At 39.3% G+C, this 25009-nt stretch overlaps 2 protein-coding genes across 5 annotated transcripts in view; one reads left to right on the top strand and one right to left on the bottom strand.

Annotated features, from left to right (window-relative positions):
* The first annotated feature begins 87 nt into the window (after nucleotides 1-87).
* Nucleotides 88-8340, top strand: Rchy1 (Ring finger and CHY zinc finger domain containing 1). Of its 2 annotated transcripts, XM_076369280.1 has the most exons (6): nucleotides 88-921; nucleotides 6543-6860; nucleotides 7127-7405; nucleotides 7481-7571; nucleotides 7648-7782; nucleotides 7877-8340. In XM_076369280.1, the coding sequence occupies exons 1-5, from the start codon at nucleotides 730-732 to the stop codon at nucleotides 7734-7736; spliced, it is 969 nt and encodes a 322-aa protein (XP_076225395.1). In that variant the 5' UTR covers nucleotides 88-729; the 3' UTR covers nucleotides 7737-7782; nucleotides 7877-8340. The 2 variants fall into 2 exon arrangements, with proteins under 2 accessions (XP_076225395.1, XP_031828289.1); XM_031972429.2 differs by having other exon boundaries at nucleotides 7648-8340.
* A 2039-nt stretch (nucleotides 8341-10379) lies between these two features.
* The window catches only part of Myb (proto-oncogene like protein Myb), a 70191-nt gene continuing 55561 nt past the window's right edge, over nucleotides 10380-25009 (bottom strand). For 2 of the 3 annotated variants that reach the window (XM_031972206.2, XM_076369278.1), the window contains exons 4-10: nucleotides 21226-21547; nucleotides 20104-20434; nucleotides 18987-19408; nucleotides 18285-18601; nucleotides 17823-17912; nucleotides 13998-14123; nucleotides 10380-12597 (exon numbers count right to left, since the gene is read on the bottom strand). In XM_031972206.2, coding sequence (XP_031828066.1) covers nucleotides 12463-12597; nucleotides 13998-14123; nucleotides 17823-17912; nucleotides 18285-18601; nucleotides 18987-19408; nucleotides 20104-20434; nucleotides 21226-21547 — 1743 coding nt within the window. In that variant the 3' untranslated portion in view covers nucleotides 10380-12462. The remainder of the gene's footprint in view (nucleotides 12598-13997; nucleotides 14124-17822; nucleotides 17913-18284; nucleotides 18602-18986; nucleotides 19409-20103; nucleotides 20435-21225; nucleotides 21548-25009) is intronic. The other variant, XM_076369279.1, reaches the window with a different exon arrangement.

Raw genomic sequence — 25009 nt, forward strand, 5'->3', positions numbered from 1 at the left:
AGTAACCCTATAACAAAATTCTTTTCAATCTATTCACATTCAAATATTCGCGGGCCGGAAGCGCGCGCAGCCATAGTACCCCGTCCCGTCGTTCGAGCATCCGGCAGTGGTTTTGCATCTCTTTTTCCAAACGCAGTACGCCGTTGTAATCATTACACCGTGGTGATAGTACGGCGAAGCGAAGTGGTGTCAGAAGTGGCTAGTGTCGATCGCTTATCCCCGAAATTGTGCGACGCTTTTCACCGTACCGACACGCGGTCTTTCCCGTGACGCAGCGAACGAACTAATATCCGTCGTTGGTTTTATTTCTGTTTACCCGAACGGTTGCATCGCGGTTAATAGGATTCGTGAACATTCTCCGTTGCACCGATAATCCGTCGTCCATTCGCGCAACGTAGAGAGCCGTATACACGGCGCCGCGACGATGGCTAGGCGGAATTTGTTGCTCGCGAGTGGGCACACGAGGCCCGAGCCATTTCACGTCGGTTCGGGTTGACGGGTCCGTTCCGTGCTCGCCTAAGGAATATATCTCCCCAAGGGCGGCCGGCGGTGAATACGGGTTACGGCCGCGTGTTCCGAGCGTGCTCTGGCTCTATTTTATTTTTTTCCGTTCGTTTGCTGACGTCCCGTTCGGAATCGTCGCCAGCGTGTTAATTAAACAAACAAACCGTGTACCGGTGGTGTTAATCGGACGCACGACGAGAAAATCTGGAAAGGACGGGTGAGTCGATGGGAAGGAGGAGACGTCGACGGAGAAAGAGGCAGGAATTTCGGAATCAAAACGACGACACGATGGAAAATAACGACGAGGCGCGGACCGTCGGCGAACGTGCGTCCACATCGAAGGAAGAACCGTCCTCCGTCGGTACCGCCGGCCACGATTACGGCTGCAAACACTACAAACGAAAGTCGAAATTCGTGGTGAGTCTTCCCGAATGCCTCCGCTGGGCTCCTTTCTAACGTTAACGATCGGCAATCGCAGCGGCGCTCCGCATTCGACATCTCGATCACGCGGTACCCCGGTGATCACTCGCCGCAGTTTCACCCGTTACACACACGCACGATTAAACTGCTCTCTCGTTCTTTCTTTTTTCTCGAATACGGACGCGTAAATAAATTCAACTCGTTTACCGTGGATTATTTTTAACGGATCATCGGTGAGATACGGTTTTCGACGTGTCTACAGTAATTCCATTCGATTACGTGCTAGAATATACATATCCTATTCCATTAATTACTCTCGTTTTTTTCTCTATTACGAACTCGTAAATCAACTCGGTTACTGTTAATTCTTAAATAATTCTGCGTGAGCTTCGGTTTTCATGTCGCGTCTACAGTGATTCCATTCGATTGCGTGCTAGAATATACATTATTGTTCCATTATTACTCTCGTTTCTTTTTTTCTATTACGAACGCGTAAATTCAACTCGTTTACCGTGAATTTTTAAAGAATTCCGAGCGAGTTTCGGTTTTCGACATGTGGCGTCTAAAGTAATTTCATTCGGTGATTACGTGCTAGAATAATACATGTGCATATATGTACGATAACCGTGTGGTCACCGCAGTTATGTATTAGGAATTCTGTCCAGAGAATATCGAGTAGTTATTCAGTTCCTTCTCGCGAACGAGGACATTCCGAAGCTGATACTTCTACTGTCAATCCACTAATTCATTTAATCAACCGGAAACTGAAAAGTCGACATATGTCGCGCAGCGACTAATCGTTTAACCGTCTCAACGAAATTTCCTTCGCTCCGTTCTGTGTCACCGTGAAAACGAATTTTTAACTGTAAAACGAGGAATCGTGTCGCTCGTACGTGACTGACGCAGCGGTCAATGTGTTAACTGTTTTATACAACGTTGCAGTTTTGTAACTCTCCGACTGCGGGTATTGTCAAAATACGTCCGTTTGCCAGTGTACGTTGCATATGTTACGTGACATTTCTTCTTTTCACTGACTCTCATTCTTCCAGATCTCGTTCGTAAATTTTCCGAACGTGTCCGAGAAGGACGGTAAACTTCAATCTCGTTAAGCCCTTCGCTTCTCCTATGACATCATCGTTTCGCGTGTGTCCGTGCGCGCGCGCGTGGACTCTTTCGAATGATTTTCCTTTTTTTTTTGTTCATCGATACGAACGAACACGGCGTAACAAGAGCTAATCGATGCTCTTTATGTAAAACGATTAATTTGTCTGGTAAATTGCCGCGTAAGTGACGCACGCCACCAATTGAGGGTTAATTATGTCATTAATGTGCGTAACAACGCTCCTGCATTGATGAGGACCGGAATTTTCGTGGATTTGAGAAACTAGACTTTATCGTTTCCAACTATTATTATTTACTAGAATTTTTGTTGTTATTTACTAGAAATATGTGTGTATATATTTACTAGAATTCACTAGAATTTTATATATATACTAGAATTCTAGAAAATATATATATATATATATTAGAATTTACTAGAATTTTATATATATATATTTTATATTATATTTTATATATATATATTATATTCTAGTATATGCTAATGATACTAGAATTATTTGCTTCGCGTGATTTAATATTTCGATTATCGACTCCACGCCGTCGCACGCAGCCGGTGTTCTCATGAAATTCGTTTGCCCGCCATAAACGAACAATGGCGGCTTCGATGGCGGTAAGAAACTGGATTTACAACGACGCTGGGGAAAATTGAATAAATTAAATTACCGTGGCCGATGCATACGGAATTCGATACCTTCGCGGTTACCCTTGAACTTGCCGGATAATCGATACAGTAAATGACGCAGGGGTTTCGCAATTAACGACTGATTCCGAAATCGTTCGCGGACGAGGTTTTTTTCTCGTTCCCCTCCAACCCGTCGCGTATAAACATACGTTGATGGACGGAATTACAAGAGGCACCCCCTTCGATCCAATACACATGTGTGCGTAAGTGTGAACACGCCATACGGAAGAACAACACGAGCGGAAAAAGATTATTCTGGTAAAAATAGAAATTTCGCAAGGGAACGAGGAGGGTGGAATTTCAAAGAAATTACAAGCGGAGTCGTTTGGAATTTAATTATTAGTAAAATGGTAAAGAAGCATTCGTGAGAAATTTCAAAATGAATTTCTGCACTTGTGCCGCAATAAGAAATTTTCCAAATCTCAAGAAATCTGTTTTCTTAATTTTCATAGCAAATTATAAATAGCTCAATCCTATTGCTCAGTAGTTCTACTGTTAATCTCTCCAAATCTCAAGAAATCTACTTTCCTAATTTCCATAGCAAATTATAAATATCTCAATCTTATTCCTCATTAGTCCTGTTAAACAATCTTTACAAATCACTGTACATACACATCTCAACTAATATAAATAAATCATGTGTAATTCAATGATATTATACCCAAATAATAACGGGTGTCACATAAACTCGGCATGTCATTTGTCGATTACCGGTGTCAGTCGTGTCGGTCCGCATTATCTAAGGACTTGACGGTGGTCGTCACGATTTCACGCGCATTTTTCTCGCGCATCTAGGAAAGGGAATCGTCTTAGCCACGCGTTTCGTCTAGGGCGGAACGAATCACAAGAGAATACAGTTCACTGGCGCGCGAGAGAACGTGCATTCCGGTGTGTGCGCGGTGCATGTGTGTGTACATAGCAAAACAAATCGATGATGTTTCGTCGTGTTGTGTAACGGGACGCCCTCTTTCAGAGTGTTGCTTACCAATTGCCGCGATATAAGTCAAATGTCGTGCGCCGTTGGCGGCGATCTGTGCTTCTGTATTGTCTGGGGAAAAAAAGCGTGCGTAATCCTGCGGCAGCAAAGCGGAGGGAAGGGTTGGCAAGTTGTCGCCTAGGAAAACTCACTTCGTAGCACGTACAAATATTCCTAGGAACATATTCAAATGAATTCCAGAAATTCTACGTACGAAAATAGGAGAAAGAATTTGCTGAGCACGATAACGAATTTTCTGCTACTATTTTAACCCTTAACCCTTTGCACTCGAAAGGTGACTGTCAGTCACCACTTGATTTGACACAGCAAAACTATGAAGTTGAATATTCAGTATTTTAAATTAAAATTACATTTTGCTATGTGGAATATTTGAATGAAATAGCTTTGTTGTTTGATTTATCTGTGAATTATCGTTAAATTTCGAACAGTGTCATCTATCTGATACACACACTTATGGTTTCTATAAAGAAATTTGTAAAAGTCAGTTTAAGTGATCGGTAGTTCGAGTGTTAACACATTGTGTATAACGAGAAGACTCTTAGCTATATAACTTTGCTAATTACCACAGCATTTAAAGAAATATTAAATTTGATTAGAACTAATTGTCCGTTTTAAATATGTTACACAACAATATGATACCTGAGTCTTTTTTTATAGATAGTTGAAGTTTTGTGTCAGTCAACGTGTTAAACGCGAGTCAGCAGACAGACAAAGAAAAATCGAAGATGTTCAATAGAGCAAAGACGTTGCACGAGTAAAAAGAGAAAGGTATTCACTCTGCTCTACTGATCTCCCCGATAAAACCACCTACTGCGATCATTAACACTAGGTTTACGGAACGCGTGAAATTGACGCATATTGGATTTTATAAACATTATTTGGTAAATGTTTCAATCGGTTTTCGTTGATCCAATTACACGAATATGAATCCTGATTGTCTATTTCTACATCTACAATTTCCAAAATCTAAATAAACGAATATCAACTTTCCCAGGAACAATAGAATAAACTGTTCAATAAATGCCCGTAAACCTAGTGTTAACACGTCGACTGCCATAGTGGTCACCGGTGACCGAAGCTTCAAAATTGCTTAAATACAATTACAATTAGAAAACTGATCTCGAATAAAAATACTTGCTAACACTAACAGCTAGATGATAGTGTAACACGTGTTCTATGATGCCAAGTGATTAATAATTATTTCTAATATCATTTGCCTTTGTTACGAAAGAATATGTATCGTTACACGAAACGTTCGAAAATTCTCGTGGCAGTGAACGTGTTAATGATTTTCCTCCATCCCGTACACCGAGTCAAATCTTTCCCAGCGGTACGGAGCATGCGTCGTCCACCTGATTTCGATTTCTCGCCCGTTTACGCCGGTTCACATTGTTTACCTGGAAGTTGAGAGATAAGACGCTGAAAATCTTAGTTCTACAAATATTGCCCGGGGAAACACACGGTATCGTGGGTAATCTAGATAGGCCTATCATTTGAAGAAGCAACGATTACGTTCGAGACACCGTACGGGGATGGTACTTACTTACACGTTACGGTAATTTCGGTCAATATTGTCAGACAACTTTGTTTGATGTTACAATCGACTAGAAATATTTTCATGGAAAATAATTATTCGCTGAAACATGTGTACAGCGTGGGGAACACCGTTGGAAATTCAATCCTTCGCACTAGAAAAATTTGTCACTAGAAATATTCAATTTATTTTTATGAGATATAGATGATTTTTCAACTAACTTAACGAGGAATCTATTCACAAAATAAGGGGAACAATGTATTGACAGCTTACTCAAGATCTAATGTTAACACTAGAACTCCAGATGGTTTTGTAATCTATCTGCAACTAATTTTTATAGCATCCCTAGCGAAAATGAAAAATACTATAACATACCTTAGATCTTTTATTTTCCTTAGTGCAAAATTTGGATGTGTGGAAAATCTAATTTTAGGGTAGTTTCTTTAAGATTCATTAAATAATAATATTAAATATCAAATTTTATAGTTTTACTACATGAAATCAAGTGGTGCACTGAGAGTCACCTCTCGAGTGCAAAGGGTTAAATTTGATAAATAATACCGAACATAAAACGTTGCCACGTGCGATAGACGTCCAGTTACTAACCGCAGCCGACAGTGTCTGCTGTGTGTTCTGCGCACGTGGATGGTCAATCTACCGCTCCCGCCAAACGGATTTGCCGATCGCCTATAAGCGTCCGCTGCGACGGAGCGGTTAAGGATCAAGGACGAATTCATACAGGGTCTAATAGGATTATTATGGAAGACCTTCGTTTTCTGAACAAGGATAATTAAAGGAACACTTTCGCAGCAGTTAGACGAAAATTTGAAACTTTAGATATTTTATATATTTTTCTGTGTGATTTGCATTTTGTTGAGTTTTGCACTTCCAAATTCCCCATGAATGGAGTCTAATTATAATATTATTGAAAATATATCATTCTTCGATTAATTTTGAAAAATGTTCAGAAGTACCAAATTACAAAGCTATTTCATTTCAATATTTCACGTATCGAGGGATTATACAAAGTTCAATATTAAATATCAGATTTTATCATTTTACTGTGTCAAATCAAGTGTGCAAAGGGTTAATTGTTTAGTCATAAACAAAATAAAAAAAGACCAACAAGGCTTATTGTTATAAGATTAAAAATAAATAAAAACTCCTGAAGATATATAAGTGTATAGGTCTTTCATGTGCTCTATAATTTATCCACGTTAGAAATGACTAATTAGTAATAATGTTTAATTAGATATTAATTCCGTACGAATTGTTCTTTTCAGACGCCTTGTTGCAGCAAGGTATACACGTGTCGATTCTGTCACGACGAGCGGGAAACTCACACGGTAAATAGAAAGGAAATCACAGAACTAATATGCGTTCTGTGCGACACCCGTCAGCCGGTACAAGCTACTTGCCAGAACTGTCAGTGTCGGTTCGGCAAATACACATGTCTCGAATGTAATCTCTTCGACGACGAAGATAGGAATCAGTACCACTGCGACGGTTGTGGGATATGTCGAGTCGGTGGTCGCGATCGATTTTTCCACTGTGCCAAGTGCAACATGTGCTTGCCAATTCAGCTGCAAAATGGACACACGGTAAATGATCTGTGCGACGATAAAACTGTTTGCTCCATTAATTGTATGTAATGAATGCGAGCTCGATTAAATGAAGTTAAAGGTATTGGAAAATTTTGCTTGTTAAACTCTATCTGATACTGTGTATGAAATTCAATGTGTATTGATATTTTTGAAATAGTATTTATTACATTTCATTTGAGACATTACATACATTAAAAGAGCAGATAATTTTAGTGGTAATTAAACTGAATGATAATATAATAATACCTGTTTGTTATTTTTAGTGTGTGGAAAACGTTTCACATTCAAATTGCCCTGTTTGTCTGGAGGACATCCATACAAGTCGTATACCCTGTCACATTCCAGAATGTGGTCACTTACTGCACAGCCGCTGTTTTGAGGAACTGTTACATTCAGGACATTATGCTTGCCCTATTTGCCAAGTGTCTCTTCTAGATATGACTGACTTATGGAGATTTTTAGACATGGAAGTATCATTGACGCCAATGCCAGAGGAATATAGAGATTATAAAGTTGACATTCTCTGTAAAGACTGCCATGAGGTAGAATCTCTCACTTATATATTTCTCATTTATTGAACAGTAAAGTTATTCATGAAATATTTCTTTGCATTCCAGGAGTCGACGGTCAAATTTCACGTTGTAGGTTTGAAGTGTTTAAATTGTGGAAGTTACAATACCTGCAGAGTCAAAGGATCTCCTTCTCCAGGTAAATTAAATAAGCCTATTTATTCCTACTTCATCTTACTTAAGTATGTTTTAAATATCGTCATTCTCTACTTTAGCGGATCCTGAAACGTTGGATGATACAGCTGGTGGTAGCACGAATACGGGCGACGAAGAGAAATTGCAACGTCCGAACTCCGAGTATTAACGGGAAAATGATGTACAATTGTTCCCCCGGCGTTTTCAAAAAGACAGTAGGAGAAATCGTTTACCTCTTTACTTGTTTTTAGCGAATTTACACGTCTTTGTTGATTGTTTTCAGACTTTTTATAGAAGTTACTTTGTTAGGAGGCTGAAAAATGTGGCGGCTAATGGAAATCAGTTGCTCATTGAAGGTCGTGTTGAATGTGATTAAATGCCCGCGATACGACGTCAGGCGTACCGCGGGTATCATTAATCCTGGAAATGAATATGAAGAACTCGAATCATGAAGAAACGTATGGTTTTCTGTTCGCGAAGATTTTATTTGATAATTATTGATTGAAGTGTGTGTACAGTACGGCACGTTCTCGATATTTTTCATTACCGGTGGCTCGATGCAAGGGTCTCGCCTGTTCCCCCTCCCCCCCGAAAAAAATGTTTCTTTTCTCGCGCTCTGTGTATTTTGAATTTTCGTTCCGAAATAGAGATTCTTATACTTCGTAACGCGTGACCAATTTTCTTTTCGATGCAATCTTTTCGCAAATGCTAACCAACAACCAACATGTACCGGTAGTACTAGTCAAAAAAAAAAAGAAAGAAAGAAAACGAAACGAATCCCCTTTTAGCTATTGTTGTAATCAGCTAAGAGTTCCTCTATGATTATCTATTACACATATAGTTCCCCCGATTTTATATTATGCAGTTACACGTAGGAATAGAACGACAATGAGATTATTAATTAATAAGAACACATTCTATTCGTTAATGGGATTATATCGTACGCGCAATTTTCGAAAAGATCGCCATCTAGTCAAGGATCACTTTGGGTCTTGATGTGTCAGCATACTTCTTCTCCGTGACAAAATACGCGGAGGTAATATCTCCGTCGGTTGGGTGACATAATAAACCTGAAACCTGACGTGTGACGATTCTTTGAAAATTTATTCAGTAATTCACAGTTTGTGTGTTTCCTTTAATGGCATGTATGCAATCAGGGTTCACTTACAAGCATACTGTTTATATAAAATTGCTTTAAGGATGGAGACACGTGTTCACCGCATTCTAGAAACTCATATATAATCGAATATTCAATCAGTTTCAAATAGATTGCGGAACTGCATAGCTTGAATTAAAATTTAGTCTTATATCAATTATTTCAATAAATGAAAAACTGTGTGGAAAACAATGTAATAGCATACTTGGTGACACTGTGTTTCCTTCCTCGAGTATTACACTTTTGTTCATAGACTTCATAATTGGTCGTTACCCTCATTTTCTCAGTAGCCATTTTGCTAAGATACTTTCCAATTAAATAAATTCAACCTAATCTACAATGATAGCTTGTTGCAATGAAACAATTGATTCGATAAAAACATTAATCGACAACTAACTTCTTCCATTAGATCAAATTTACCAGAGACTCGTAGAGCTCAGAAAATATTGGCTTCCTTTTGAACAATGAAAATTTCCGAATTTGATTAGTGCCGACTTAAAGAATAGCGTCGTACATTCCCTAAAAACGATCGCACAGCAGAACCGAGGAACTATATTCCGCTGTTTCGATGTTGCGATGAAATCGCGAGAGAAAATGGGGTCAGACCACAAAGAATGTAGTAAATGAATTGGTAACGAAGGTCAGGGGACTATTAAAGACTGCAGTGCAATCAGTGGCACTGTACATTCGAACTGAATATTCGAACGAAGAGAGCACCGCCGTGGAGAATCCTGATTTCTAACATGGCATTAGCGCGTGATCGACGGCACACGTATAAGAAAACAAAATAAGAACACTAGGGTTGCGTTTCGACGCTCATCGGAATCGCTCATAATTGTATCGATAATCGTGTCCAGTTTGTACTGTTTGATGATCGTGTATTTACCATTTAAGCTCTGTAATTTCACTTCCGGTATCAGACGAACGCGGGGTTGTCTTCAAGCGGTCGAAAAAGTCGACGAACGACGTGGTGGTCGCGAACGAAACTCAAGACGACGGATCGAGAGAGAGCCAGTCGCAAGACGGAACCATTGGGATTTTTCTAGTTCGTCGAGCAAAATACCAAGTTGGTGATTTACAGCACTTATACCTCTTATTCATTCCATGGCATTCCAAGTTTCGTGAATGAGTAGCACGCTGATGTACGCCGAAAACTAAATTGTCGTTATTTACTTATACGGCCAGACTTGGGCATTATTTAAATCTATTCCAGGGCGGTCGCCCGAACGAGTCACTTCATACGAACAGAATGTTCACCGGACTCTACCATTAATTTATTCGGACGAGTCGGTCCGATTCGTATCTTGAAACAATGTTTTTTTTATCTTAGAACCAACGTTCTAGAATACTTTTTACTAATTTCGAGTAAGCGAAGCATTGATAATACTAGACATTCAGTGTAATTCGAATAGGATACTACCGATATGAAATCCACTGTTACGTTTAAGGGTAATTGTAACGGAAAGTGTAACTGTTCGAGGCGTTGCTCGAAGCATCACCCTTCGCGCATTGGAATCTTATGTCCAGGTCTGCTATACGTAACGTCTTAGCATATTTTTAGCGTATCACTACTACCGGCCGCATAAACCGAGCCACCGTCACCGGTGGCCGCGCCGTAGATGTATGGAGAGGAGATTTAAGGAAGAATTACAAGTGTTTACTTTTTGGTGTGATTCTCAGCACGTCTTTATTATTCAGTTGTAAATTAAATACCAGTTACAAAGGCTCTTTGTACATAACGGCCGCAATAATGCTTTTGTTTTATATTATATATAATATATACTATTGTATCAAATAAACCGGCTATTATTTCATTCGTTCGTCCTTGCGTTTTCGTACACGCGTGACAAGAGGTCGCTACACCGCATGCGTCGAGACACCTTCGACAAAGCAGGGTGGATAGTTTTTCTTTTAAAGGAACCGCTAAGAAAGGGTCGATACCCTTTTCGTTCATTTACATACCCTTTCCTACTGTTAACCATCTACTCTCCTTCATCAGATTACAAATCTACCATTCTACGATTTACATGCAAGCCTCCCGTTATACAGACGACAAAGTAATCGCGATTTAAAAAAATAACGTATTTCCTTCGCGCGTATCGTTTAGTGTGCTGTTCCAACTTCGCTCCCGAGTCGATCGGTTCCCTCTGTTGTCTCGTTGTAAAGGGAACAAAAAGCTGCGAACGTCTGCGTTAAACGGAGAACCTGAGTTCCATGTATTTCACTATTTATTGCTGCCGTTCGTTAGCAGTGACGAGCGGGAAGCGTCTGGAACAGCAGCACGCCACGAAAAGAAGCTCTCTTCTTAGTGGTTCTTCCGGTAACAGGGAGTGCGCGCGAGTGCCTCTTGTAGCAACGTCTTATCACCCACAAAGAAAAAAAGAAAAAGGTAGAAGTGTCTTTCGCTTTGCTCCCGTTCGCTCGTTCGTTCGTCTGTTGGACGAACTGTGAACGAGAGTGCCCGGAAAGCACGTGACATCCCCTCTTTTGGATGCAAAATCGGTTGCACCGTGGTTCCTTTGAAACTTTACTGAACTATACACACCGTGGGCGCTTGCGATCGGATCGAAATCAAATAGATCTCTCTGGACCCATGTCTTTTGGAATTCGAATCTCTTTGTTACTGTTTGTACAGTTTGAACGATGGTTATTGCGAATGTGAATTCAACACTAGAACCACCGAATGGGTTAACGATGACCCATTTCTGATTTCTTAACCCTTTGCATTTGAGAGGTGACTCAGTCACATGATTTGATACAAAACTATGAAGTTGAATATTTAATATTTCAAATTGAAGTTTGCATTGTTACGTGAAATATATAGATAAAACACCTTTGTTGTGTAATTTATCTATGAATTATCGTCAAATTAGTTTCAAACAACATCACCTATATCTCGTCAGAAAATCTTGAATATCTCCATTGAGAAACTCTCGAGTGCAAAAGGTTAATTAATTTCTCTGAATTAATTTCCAGCGCAAGTTGTTAAAGAAATCGACGGTTATTAACCCTTTATGGACCGAATTTTTGTTCATTATAACAAAATCTACGCAGTACAAAATTAATAGATATCCACATATGAATACGAATTAACAATGTATTCAATAGTTTCAATAATTTCATCAAACGAATATATATTGTAACTTTCAAGTTACAATGACATTAAACTTTCATGTGTATAAAAGTTTATCTGATTACTTAATTTCATTCACCACTTCGAGTGCAGAATGAAATAAATCAACAAGGTACCAATATACTGATATGTGACTTCAAAGTTACATGGGCCTACAGAGGGTTAAAGAGATTGATTCGGCGATGCGCAAACTGAATTCTCAATTAGTCTCGACAGACGCACTCTTAGAGTTTCTATAGAGATTTCGAAAAGTCAGTGCTCGGTAGTTCTAGTGTTATTTTAGACGATCAGTTAACTTCGATCCGACTGTAACGCCGATTTACAGGTGAAACCTTCACACGATGCGTGTATTCCCAGATACATACTTTGCGTGTCGTGCATATAGTCGATGTAAAAATTTACTAATAGATTTCTATTCTCTTTTTTTTTGCTTTTTCCTTTAAGCTCATCCGATCGATTCATATCCGATAGAGAAAAAAAAAACACAGAAGGCCATATTCCTTAAACGGAAGCGCCGTATAGTTTTAAACTACGACTAGTTCAATGTCGCGTTTTTCCTTTGTACCACGAAGTGCGACCGAGGCTCCTACGGCTGTAGAAACGCTCTCAGAAATTCAGGGAACGGGGACGCAGCGGCAGGTAACCGTGGCTGCTGAGAAATCGCCGGGCGGCTCGGGTCATTTCGAGTTGATCGCGCGTGCGTCCGCAAGCCACTGTTGTCCACTGCGCCTCTAACTGTAACTGCATCAGAAACAACGAAAGAATAAAATAGTAATATGTTTCTCTTCTTTTCTTTCAATTTGATTTAACACGCTAAACTTTCCGTTCAAGCCATTGGGTATTGACATTGTAAAATGAAGAATTTATTAAAGATGTATTATGCAGTCATTATGGGCATCTTAATACTATTGCCGTGGCATTGATGAATAGATCATTAGCGATGATAATATGTTGTTCGAGCTATTTGAGATTGATTATAGAATTTTCGAAGACTTTTGAGACGAAACTTAGCGATTCAATTCCAAGAGTTGTACTAGTTTGAGGGTGTTGATAGTGAGTTTGCGAGCCTTTGAGTCAATTTGTTTAATACTTGAAACTGAATGGGAGAATAGTCGGACTAGGGGAGGGAGGAAGGAGGGTTAATCAAGAGAATAGGAGAAAAAGAAAATAAAAGAGGAATATGTACTGCAGAAATAGTACTGCTAATTTATAGAGTAGATGAAGTGATTAAGGAATGTTGAAGTGAAGACTCTGTAGTCAAAGAAGATACAAGAGGAATATGTACTGTAGACTGATAGAATAGATGAACTGATTAAGGAATTTTTAAGTGAAGATTTTTGAGTGAAAGAAGATACAAGAGGAATATGTACTGCAGAAATAGTACTGCTAATTTATAGAGTAGATGAAGTGATTAAGGATTTTTGAACTGAAGACTTTGGAGTCAAAGAAAATAAAAGAATATGGACTGTAGACTAATTGATTAAGGAATTTTGGAGTGAAGAGTTTGGAGTCAAAGAAACTAAAAGATGAATACGTACTAATTTATAGAACAGATAGATTAATCAAACTTTTGAAACAAAGATTCTACTCATTCTGAACGTAAACTATCTATCTTAACAAGAAGGCTGTAGACTGAAGACTAGTCCTACCTCAACTTCCAACCCTCTATCACCCCTTACCCTACTATAATTTCTATTCAATCAACAAACAACCATACTCTACACAATTAATATTCAACCCACAATAGACTTCTAAAACAAACCAATCAATCAAGTTACATCAAACATCTCCAAATCAAGGACATCACTATGAACAGCCTACACACGTTCTTACGTAACATTTCTCAGAACTCTAATCAACCGTGATTGAATTAATCGAATAAACACACTCCACTGAAGAACCCACCTTACACCTATGTCGTCTCGAATTTAACACTAGGTTTACATTTATTGTACTCTATTATTCCTAAGAGAATCGATGCTCGTTTATTCAGATTATCGAAATATTGTAATAGGTAATCGGGGTACAGACAAGACACACCCACCCAACGACTTCCGAACGCATATCTATTGAGGATAATGTTAATTGACTCAAGGAGACCGCGAGAGGAGACAGAAGAAACGAAAAAAAGAGAGACTCACCTTGGCACGTTTGACTGGCCTGAGTGGCAGAGGGCTGAGAATACAGCAGGGACTGTCGAACGCATCAAACGTGATCGCCCTCTTGGCGCTAGGCTTCCGCTGTACGGACGCAAAGTCGTGGGAAGTCTGGAAAGGATAGACACACTAGCTACAGCCGGCAATTAAAAAGTATTTCCGCTTCGAAACAGTCCTACTTGACAGTGTTTGTGCTCAGAAAATGAAAATGAAACTGGAGCGACGCGACACGACGATCGCGGTTCTTCCACCTCGGTGTCAAAGTGACCGACGGGGGGAAAGAGCGACAGAGATGCAAACAAACATGTCGGTAGAGACAGAACAGAAAGACAGACAGACAGATTTACACGGAAAGAAAGAGAAGTGTTCGTGGGGCTTTTAGCAACAGAATCGGAGGACTCCGTTTGACTCGTCCTTGCAACGTATTTTCTCACCGGGGCAGAGGTCACGCTATAGCTAGTGAACTGCTGTACTATGACTAGGCCTTATTTTCAGTTTTTTTTCTTTTTCTTTTTTTTTGAAACATTCTTTTCGTTTCTCTTTAAGCGCGGTTTGCGAGCCGCCGCTCAAAAAATCGTCTTTGGACTCGTCGGTTGTTTTTTCTTTTTTTTATGGGGACGGGCGTGTGTGTGCGGGGGTGGATGGGGAGAGGAGGGAGTACTTTGGTACGCTAGGCCAGGCCTATAAGGGCGTTTTACGTTCGAGTTAGTTTTACATGCGGCAACTGAACGTTATTTAGGAGAGAAGTAAAAATATATAAATATATGAATATATTAATATGATAATAAATATTTAGAAATATTATATATATATTTTTTGTGTTATATACGTGTGAGTGTTGGTGTATATATATGTATATATTTACATAGTCGTGCGGGATTCTGGGAATCGCATACTGTTCTAAGAGAAAAGTATTTATATATATATATATGTTCAGGGTAATGTGATTAAGCAGGTTACGCGTAATCCCTCGGCGATTATATATAATCGTTCTCTAATTATTGTTATATATAAAATTATGTATGAAATTATTGGTGATTGTGTTTGATCATTCTCTAATTATTATATGTAAAATTATATATAAAATTACTGGTGATTGTGTTTGATCATTCTCCAATTATTATTATACATAAAATTATATATAAAATTATTAGTGATTATGTATAATCATTCTCCAATTATTATTATACATAAAATTATATATAAAATTATTTGTGATAGTGTTTGATCATTCTCCAATTATTATTATACATAAAATTATATATAAAATTATTGGTGATTGTGTATAATCATTCTCCAATCATTATATATAAAATTATATATAAAATTATTGGTGATTGTGTATAATCATTCTCCAATTATTATATATAAAATTATTGGTGATTACTTATAACCATTCTCCAATTATTATTATACATAAAACTATGTATAAAATTATTAGTGATTACGTATAATCATCTTTCAATTATTATTATACATAAAATTATATATAAACTTATTGGTGATTACGTATAATCGTTCTCCAATTATTATTATACATAAAATTATATATAAAATTATTCGTGATTACGCATAATTTCCAAGGGACTACGTATAATTGCCGGATTAGTCAAATTTACTGTAACATATATAACGTTTGCTTGGAAATTGTTAACACTATGCCGTCCGGCGACGTCAATCGCCAATGAATCTTACGTTTATTTACATATATCCTCGAAATTTTGTGAAAACGGAGGGACAGGATTAGCCATTGAGATTAGTGAAACTTGACGCTCAATGATCCCACGGAAACCTCGAGAAAAGTTTCCTGATCACGCGTGCGGACGGCACAGTGTTAACCCTTTGCACTCGAAAGTTTTTGCCTGGAAATACTCAACGTTCTCCAACGAAATAATTCAACGATAATTCACAGATAAATTAACCCTTTATAGGCCGAATTTTGTTTCGTGATTATAATAAAATTTACGCAGTATGAAATTAATAAATATCAACGTATAAACACAAATTAACAATGTATTCAGTAGTTTTAATAATTTCATTGAAATGAATATATTTTGTAACTTTAGTTACAATGACGTTGAACGTAAACGCCTGTGTGTACAAAAGTTTAAGTTAATTAATTATTTTACTTCATCTCAATATTTCACATTGCAATAGAAAGTTTCATTCAAAATACTAAATATTCATAATTTTGCATTGTCAAATCGAACGGTGAGTCACCTCTCGAGTGCAAAGGGTTAATATTCATTTTGTCGTAGCTAGCACTGAGACTAGTAAAAGTATCGATGTATAGGTCGACAGAATTGATCGTGAAATCTGTTTATCAGTGACAGTGTGATCGCCAGTTGAAAGCAACGAGCGAAGTATAAATACTTTTTTCTCGCCGTATATATGCACATGAACACGCACGTCACGAAAGTCAGCGTTTCATTTTCTCAAAAATCAAAGGAATTGTTTTTCGTTCTTTTTTTGGATTCATTCGTTTTTTTTCAAAAACTTGGAGGACGAAAGTGAGACTGTAAAAGGACTTTGCACGTTTGTACCGTTGTGTACGCGAACGGAAAAGGTCGGTCACCTTTCGATTGCGTATACCCTGTATTTTTCTTTGTTCTGAGGTTATTGAACGGACGTCATCGTTATTTCACCCGGTATGTACAAGGTAACCTTTTCTCGAGTCGATCTGTACAAGTGTTCGTTACAACGGAATCGAGGAATTTTAGAGCATGTCGACGAACACGTTGGCGTTCAACGTATCGTCATTAACATCGAGACATCACCAGGATGAATAATTAATTCCTACGTTCGCTTGGTCGTCGACGGTGTCGACGTTACACAAATAATTTACACGAATCAAAAATATATCAACAAAAAAGAGGAGAGTAAAAAAAGATTAAGAGACAAAATAATACTTGTTAAACGTAATCTAATTAGCGAAACCGATTAAAGATTTAAGTCAGTGATCGAAGCAAACAAAAACGAAACAATGTTTAAATATAAACAGTGTACTAGAATAAAATCGCGAATCTTTTGTTCTAAGCGAGATAAGTACGAATGTTTCGGTGTGATATGCAGGTAAAAATATATATATATTTATATATGTATATATAAAAAAAAAAAGGAAAAAAAAATTGTGTACACGCAATTAATAACTTAAGTACCCGATCAATCGCGCATTAGCCTATACAATAATTAATTAAATAACGCGTTCCTTTTTATCCATGATCATAAGTTACACTTAACAGTCTTTGGACTGTGAATGCTACGTATAAATAATTTAACAGGATAAGCATACACGTCGTTGGAATAAGTTAATGTATAAATATAAGACCGAACGTATTTTATGCCATTAAAAATGTTAGTCATGTTACGCTTAGAACTTACAAGACAAACAAATGCTAATAATCTTTGGATTGGTCGATGTCAGGCCGACGAAAGCAAGTCGATTAAGATTAGCTAAAGGTTAGCTATCCGAGGGTTATTGTTTTCTCGCGCGCCTTGGTATTTAACATTTGTTTCATACTACTAATTAAGGAGAGGTTTCTATTCGTGAAAGATAAGAGAACAGAAACAGGATGGATTAAAAAAAAAAAAAATAGAGAGAGAGAGAGAAGCGACAAGGCATTACATGATTAAGAGGCAAGCAAAATTAAAAATAATAAACGTGAGGGGAGTGATAGAGACGAGAAGTTGTTAAACAAAAGAGAATTAGGCCGGCTAGCGTGTCTAAAGGCGATTGGTACGGGAATAATACCAGGATAGGGCTGGTTGAGTTTGAATATGATTTTGATTATGATGGATATGGTTCTCTACCTTTACAGGACTAGTCCCTGCTGTTAAGAAACTATCCTCGAGTGCCATGGATGCCGGTGAGAATAATACCGATGTGTCCAAACTTTTACTCTGCAAAAAGACAAACAGTATATTTGTATCAATTATTCTCACATGGATCATGTGTGAATTACATTCATTCTCTATCTTTACATGCACTTCTACTGGTTGATATTTATACATTCATAAGCAAAATGAAAACTCTTTCAAACTTAACCCTTTGCACAAACATACAATATAAAATATTGTAAGGTATTAACACATAGAAATAAAAGAATTCTTCCCCATAATTTATGTAAGATGTTCATGTAAGTTGGAAATATAATTAATATTTCGTTTGTAATGAAAGATATTGTTGAGTGTAAAGGGTTAAGGTAACATAGGGATGTTTATAAATATTGGTAATATTTCTAGAGGGAATCAGAATTGTAGAATTCAACTTACGGGTGTTTCTACAACGAAACTCATTTCTGAATTATCCTGAGAAGCGTTCGCCCAAGCTTGACAGAGAGCTTTCCGTGCCCTCTTCCCACCAGGAGCGCTGTTCTCTTTACCCCTTCGTCTTATCGTGCTGTAACCAGAATCTTGAAGGATAGCGCTGGTCCCTGCTAAGCTTTCACGATCCGTTTCCTGTTTGATGATTTCGGTTAAAGCATCCAGACGACTGGGGGTAGCAGGTAACTGAGTAGTCGCGCCGCTACGCCGTTCCAGCTCTGCTAAAGCGTTTTTGAACGGCGTTGGCGTCCTCGGCGTATTGCCATCTGGAAATACAAATAAACTTAATTAACTGATTTATCTTAGTAGCAGTCAACCCCATATTTTTCTGGACAAATATTCAACAAGTATCTAAATTCCATCACTGACAACTTTCAATAAATGTATACTATTCTTGGTATTAGATTAAGTCTAGGTTTCAATGAATATATACTATTCTTGGTATTAGATTAAGTCTAGGTTAGCACATAAACATATTGCCATCTGGAAATACAAATAAACTTAATCAATTGATTAATCTTAGCAACAGTCACCCCCATATTTTTCTGGACAAATATTCAGCAATTATCTAAATCCAATCACTGACAAATTTCAATGAATCTATACTATTTTTGGTATTAGATTAAGTCTAGGTTAGGACATAAAGATTACCATTCTGACTACGTCGAAGACCGGTCGGTTGCGGAGTGGTGAGTGGACCAGGACTGCTCCCCTTAGGGGTGCTCGCCCGTGGCCATGAAGACGTTTCTGGACTCAGACTGTTCAAGAACTGTGACGGACTGAACGGCAGTTGTTTGATAGGAGTAGACGGGGTTGTGTCGCCTATCTGCGGCTGATGTTGCGGCTGCTGCTGCGTTATTATCAAATAATCAGACTGGTTCCCGCTGTCGGGGGTGTCCGTTCTCTGTTGAAGGGTCTGTGTGTTTCTACGTCTGCGGAGAATAGGCGGTGGGCTGCTTCGTTCCTTCTCCGTCATGCTGGCCGACATTTCTTCCAGGTCTGGCATAGGCATTAGTCTGATTTCCGAGGATCTCGAACTGGTTGCTTCACCCTGTATTTGTAAATCGAAATACCTGCGAGCAAGAAAATACACATGCGTTTAGATAGTTCTAATAAATATTATCAAATATTAATTGTAATGCTTCCACAGCCTGGAATATTCTATTCATAAGTGACTTTCGGATCAGTAATCACCAGTAGTTTTTAACCCTTAGCACTCCAGATGGTTTTGTAATTTACCAGCAACTAATTTTTATGGTATCTCTAGTGAATATGAAAAATGCTATAACATTCCTTCCATCTTTTATTTTCCTTCTCAGTACAAAATTTGGATGTGTGGAAAATCTAATTTTAGGATAGTTTCTCTAAGATTCATTAAAATATTTAATATCATTCCTGGTGCAATATTGGAGCCTACAGAGTTCAAAGGGTTAACACTAGAACTAGTGCCAGTCAAAATGACTAGTTTTGATTTCTTTGTTCCACAATTATTGATATCTTAAAGCCATTGAATATTCAAAATTATCTTGAAAATTAATAGTTTTACTTGACTAATATAATGAATGTCTGAAGAAACTGAAAATAATCTACTGTTACAATCTTTATGGGGATTATATATTAATTGCATTAAATAAACGGTAGTTCCAGTGTTAAATACGGAATTTTACAATTTCGATGCACCAATGGAGTGGTGACTGAGAGGCACATTTCGAGCGCAAAGGGTTAAATTTCATTCACTTGAAATTCCCTCCGTTCCGGTGATACGTACTTGGTGAACGGCGATATTTGTTCAGTCTTGACTTTAACGGAAGTGCCTTCTCTCTTCGAAGGCGAGCCCAACCGGGACTCATTGCTATGCGCGCGTTCGTTCAGATTAAGGAGACTCTGGAAGGTCTGTGCGGTCTGTTGATTCTCCCAGGCTCTGGTCCAGTCCAGCTGGTCAATGTCCAGGGTTTGCGCCTGTGCGGTCGTTAGAATCGTCGCGTTCTCGTTGCTCGTGGACGGCGCTTTCAGGCGAGCATGGCCGGCCACCTCCTCCTTCACGCAGAGGGTGTCTTTCGATGTCACCGACGACTCCGCGGTTTTTCTTCTGCTTCGACCTAACGAGCATCGGTGTCGTTGTAATATCTTCTCATCGAATTAGACGAGTTTCAAACTGTATCGCTGACGAGTAGATAGATCAAACTTTAACTCATACGCCACGGAAATATTGGCCGGTTTTTCTTAGAGTTATTCTTTCGTAGCAAAGAGAAGCAGGGACTGTTATTAACCCTTTGCACTTGACACTATTTTTCATTAAAAATCTTTCAATAAATTAAGAGACAAAACTATTTTACTTCGATGTTTTATGTGTTGATACATTACGCAAGGTTTAATATTGAATTGAAAATTTGATAAGCTTGCTGCGTCGAATCAGATGGCGACTGTAAGGCGCCCTCGAGTGCAAAGGGTTAATTATCGTTGCGATCCTTGCAGTGTATTATTATTAACTTCGTTACGATATTAATCATTCGGCATCGGTTATCTTGTGTTACGATTGTTTTCGAGTAATAAAGAATAAAGAATTCTACAAACTCCTGCTTCTTTTTGCTTTCGATTTACCGAAATTGTAGTGCACTTCAAAGTAAAAGAAATTTTTCTTCGACTTCTTTTCGATTGTCTATGAACTCGCGCGTAGTTTGAAATTTTTATAGACGATCGAAAAGAATTCAAAAGAAAATTTCTTTGAAACTTTGAAACTGTGAGTAGATTGAGATTTTTATAGACAATCGAAAAGAATTCAAAGGAAAATTTCTTTGAAACTTTGACACCGCGCGTAGATTGAAATTTTTATAGACAATCCAAAGTTCTTTTCTAAGTTTTAAAATTTCCAAAAATGATTTCTATGAACCTCTGGTTCCGGCGGCGGACCTCCCCTCCTCCGCTTCGTATTTCCGCCTCATCGTGCTGTTCCAGTGGTTCTTGATCGCATTGTCCGTCCTTCCGGGCAGCAACTTGGCGATCTTCGCCCACTGGTTGCCCACCCTGCGGTGAGCCTCCACGATGATCCTGTCCTCCGCCTCCGTCCACGCGGTTTTCTTGATGCCGGGGTTCAGGTGATTGTGCCATCGTTCCCGACACTGCTTACCGATACGACCCTTCAGATGCCGCGCAATTAACGTCCACTTCTTCGGCCCGTACCGCTCCACCAATTCCACCACTTTTTGGTCCTCCTGCAAACATCGGCGATCAAAGTCAAGGACCCTGGAGCAATGGAAACAACCTCCAGCTTTACCGGTTTTCTACATTCCACGGCCATCGGTCCTCCGCGAACCCCGAACTGACCCTCCGCGAAACTTTCGACGCACAATCGTACAACTCGGACCTTACAACGTGGAGGATATACTTTGGATTAAATAAAATTGTTTAACTCCTTAACTTGCACGCTCGAGATAATTCGAGCGGCGTTGTATTTTATGCTGCTATAATTTTTCACGCTCGAATATAATCGAGAATTGAAAATAACAAAGCAAAGAAAAGAAATCGTTTTATTGATATTTATCATTTACATGGGATTGTAAGCTATAACATTTATTCAAGAATAAAATGCAGCCTTTTTCCATGGAACGAAAGTACTGTCGAGTGCAAATGGTTGATCTAATAGGACTTAATATGACGCTCTATTCATTTACTCAAGAATATTTGGGAATCATTGAAATGCTACCTTTAAACGGTACAATTCTGATACTACAAATATAGAAAAAATTGTTAAAACAGCTAGAGGTTGCAATTAGAGGTGACTCTCACTCACCACTCGATTTCACACAGTAAAACTACAAAATTAATATTTAACATTATATTTCCCACAATGCATTTTCGAGAAATATTCAAATAAAATAGCTTAGTTCACTGTACGCATGATTTCTCATCGACTTAGTTTCACAAAACACCGCTCTCGTCTCATCAGAAAATGTTCAAACATTTCTACTGAAAAACTTCCGAGTGCAAAGGGTTAAACTCCCATAAAAAATCCAAAGTGCTCGAGTCACTCGATCCATCATCCCCAAGATCCATCGAACCAAAAACCAAAGAGCATCCCGACAGGCAAACCGACAACAATTCATCAAGCAAGCGACACACCTGACCGACGGAGGCAGCGATCGCCAGATAGGGGATGTCGCGAACGGGGACACGGTGTCCCGCTCGCGAAACCAGTAAAGGGAACATTCCTCCGGGGCGCTTTCTCGAACGTGCCCGCAGAGGAGCGTGGAACCGTCGAGGTGCACCGGAAGGCTCCTCGTTCGCCCCCCACCCCCGCCGGCGGGGTTCGAATCTCGCAAGTAATTTCTCCGGTCCCCGCGGAGTCACGAAGAGGCGGAGAACGTGGCGGTAGGTCGAAGAAAGGAGAGAGGAACGAGGAACGGAGGAGATCTGCGTCGCGGAACTCCTCGCGAGGAGAGAGGGACACCGACACGCGGAGAGGAAAGAAAGAAAGAAAGGAGTGAGAAAAAAAGAGAAAGAGAAAGAGAGAGAGAGAGAGAGAGAGCAGTGAGAGAAAAAGATGGACAGACGGGCAACGAGGACGCGATGGGTTTGCGCTCTCGCATACCACGAATCAGGTGCACACGGACACGCGCGCGGACCCGTGACCGCGTGTACACGCGTTCGAGTACACACGGGCCCGGGCGGCTTACTTTGCCCTTGGCTGTTGCCAAGTGCATTGGCACGGCGACGACGACGACGACGCAGCATCTCTCCGCGGGCTCCATGCTTCTCTCCTCCCTCCTTTCTTTTCTTGTTGCATACCCCACCGAGGCGACCGTGGCGAGCGTTTTCGCTCCGTTCCTTTTCTGCCCCGGCCCAACGTGTAGGCGTGCAGTACCGACCGGCCGAATATACAGGGTGATTCGGAAGTTAGTTTACTGTCGGGGGATGCCTCGGCGTATAGCGGAACGGCACGGGCGGAGGGGTTCGTTCGCTGCGGGTAGGTTTGCGTCGCGGTGTTCGTTCGCGAGTTGCCGTTCGATTCGATGTAACTATCACTGGGTTCACGGAACGCGTCAAGTTGATGTAGATTGAATTTTGTAAACATTATTTGGTTAAGTTTTGATTAGGTTCACTGTGACTGTGAGTTAGTGTCTGATTCGATGTAACGTAATTATCACTAGATTTACGGAATGCAGATTGAATTTTGTAAACATTATTTGGTTAGGTCTTGGTTAGGTTCACTGTGACTCTAGAGTTAGCGTTTGATTCGATGTAACGTAATTATCACTTACTACAATTTCCAAAATCTAAATGAACGAATATCAACTTCCCAAGGAACAATAGAATAAACTACAATAAATGCCCGTAAACCTAGTGTTATAGAGTGTTATATGTAATGTTAACCCTTTGCACTCGAGAGGTGACTCTCAGTCACCACCTGATTTGATACAGTAAAACTATAGAACCTGATATTTAACGTTAAACTATGTATAATGCCTTGATACATGAAATAGAATAAAATAGCTCTGTTCCTCAATATACTGGCGATTTCTCTCCGAGTTAATCTCAAAGAATATCGTCTTTGCCTCGTCAAAAAGTGTTAAATATTTCTAGCAAGAAACTTCCGAGTGCAAAGGGTTAAATAGAATGTCGAGTCTGACTCGACATAGGACTGCTAAGGGTTAACCCTTTACGGAGGAAGATTCTTCGAAATATACAGAACCTTCGAAAGATGAAGTTATATAGAAATTCTTCGGTTATTCTTCAGTCTAGCCGTCGAGCGACCTGTATACGCTGCACGGAACCGTTACGCGGAGGGTGGTTGGCGCGTAGGGCATGTTACAGTCAGATGGTTCGAAGGTAGAGGTTGCGTTGATGCGAGAATCTCGAGAATCGATTGCCACTTGTTCCAGAGTGAAGAAAAAAGAATCGATATTGGAATTCTTGAGTGAATTTCAGTGTTGAACTATTTCAGGCTGTGATCGTCTTGGATGAATGATTTCAGTAATAGTAATTTACTTATTTCCATCCCCTGTTCGTATACAGCTACGAGAGAAAAAGGGATTCGAAAAACTGGATCGTTTAACCGTCTCAGTGCCACTCTATCGGTTCGTAGAATGAAATTAACCCTTTGCGGACGAAGATCCTTTGAAACGCACAAAACCTCCGAGAGATAAAGATAAATTATATATCAATTGCTTAATTAATAGAAAATAGTAAGTAAATAGTAAGTAAGAAATAATAAATAATAATAATAATAATAAGTAAATAGTAATAGTAAGAAAATAGTGAGTAATTAAATCATTCGAACTAAATACGAACGTTTCATCTCGTCGAAATGTCGACGTTCGTCAATGGGTTAACTTTATCTGTCTTCCTCTTAATTATTTATTTCCGTTCACTTCAACACTTACTAAAAAACAAAAGAAAAGGTGAACAGAATAAAAGGCGATACGTCGCTAAGTGAAAAGTGGAAGATCTCCCCATTCTTCCGCTCGGCGTTCGTCGCCGCTTCGTGTAACTGGAACCGACTTTTTCGTCGTCGACGCGCGTTTCCTCGGGTGGTTGCCGCGGTTGGATACAGGACGAAAGTACGAGGTCGCGTAAATGAGACCGCGTCAAGGTTCGGATAACGAGAGCCCGGTAATAAGTTCGGTGAACCGGTTACCGTGACGAAATCGGCTCGGATAAATTAGGTTTTGCTGCAT

The sequence above is a fragment of the Nomia melanderi genome, chromosome 7 (assembly GCF_051020985.1).
Source record: "Nomia melanderi isolate GNS246 chromosome 7, iyNomMela1, whole genome shotgun sequence".
NCBI lineage: Eukaryota > Metazoa > Arthropoda > Insecta > Hymenoptera > Halictidae > Nomia > Nomia melanderi.

What these genes read in the sequence shown, in the direction of transcription:
- Rchy1 (XM_031972429.2), top strand. Translation starts at nt 730, where the DNA reads ATGGGAAGGAGGAGACGTCGACGGAGAAAGAGGCAGGAATTTCGGAAT. An exon ending in AACGAAAGTCGAAATTCGTG is followed by an intron (nt 922 to 6,542) that starts GTGAGTCTTCCC and finishes TGTTCTTTTCAG; the next exon opens with ACGCCTTGTTGCAGCAAGGT. An exon ending in CAAAGGATCTCCTTCTCCAG is followed by an intron (nt 7,572 to 7,647) that starts GTAAATTAAATA and finishes TCTCTACTTTAG; the next exon opens with CGGATCCTGAAACGTTGGAT.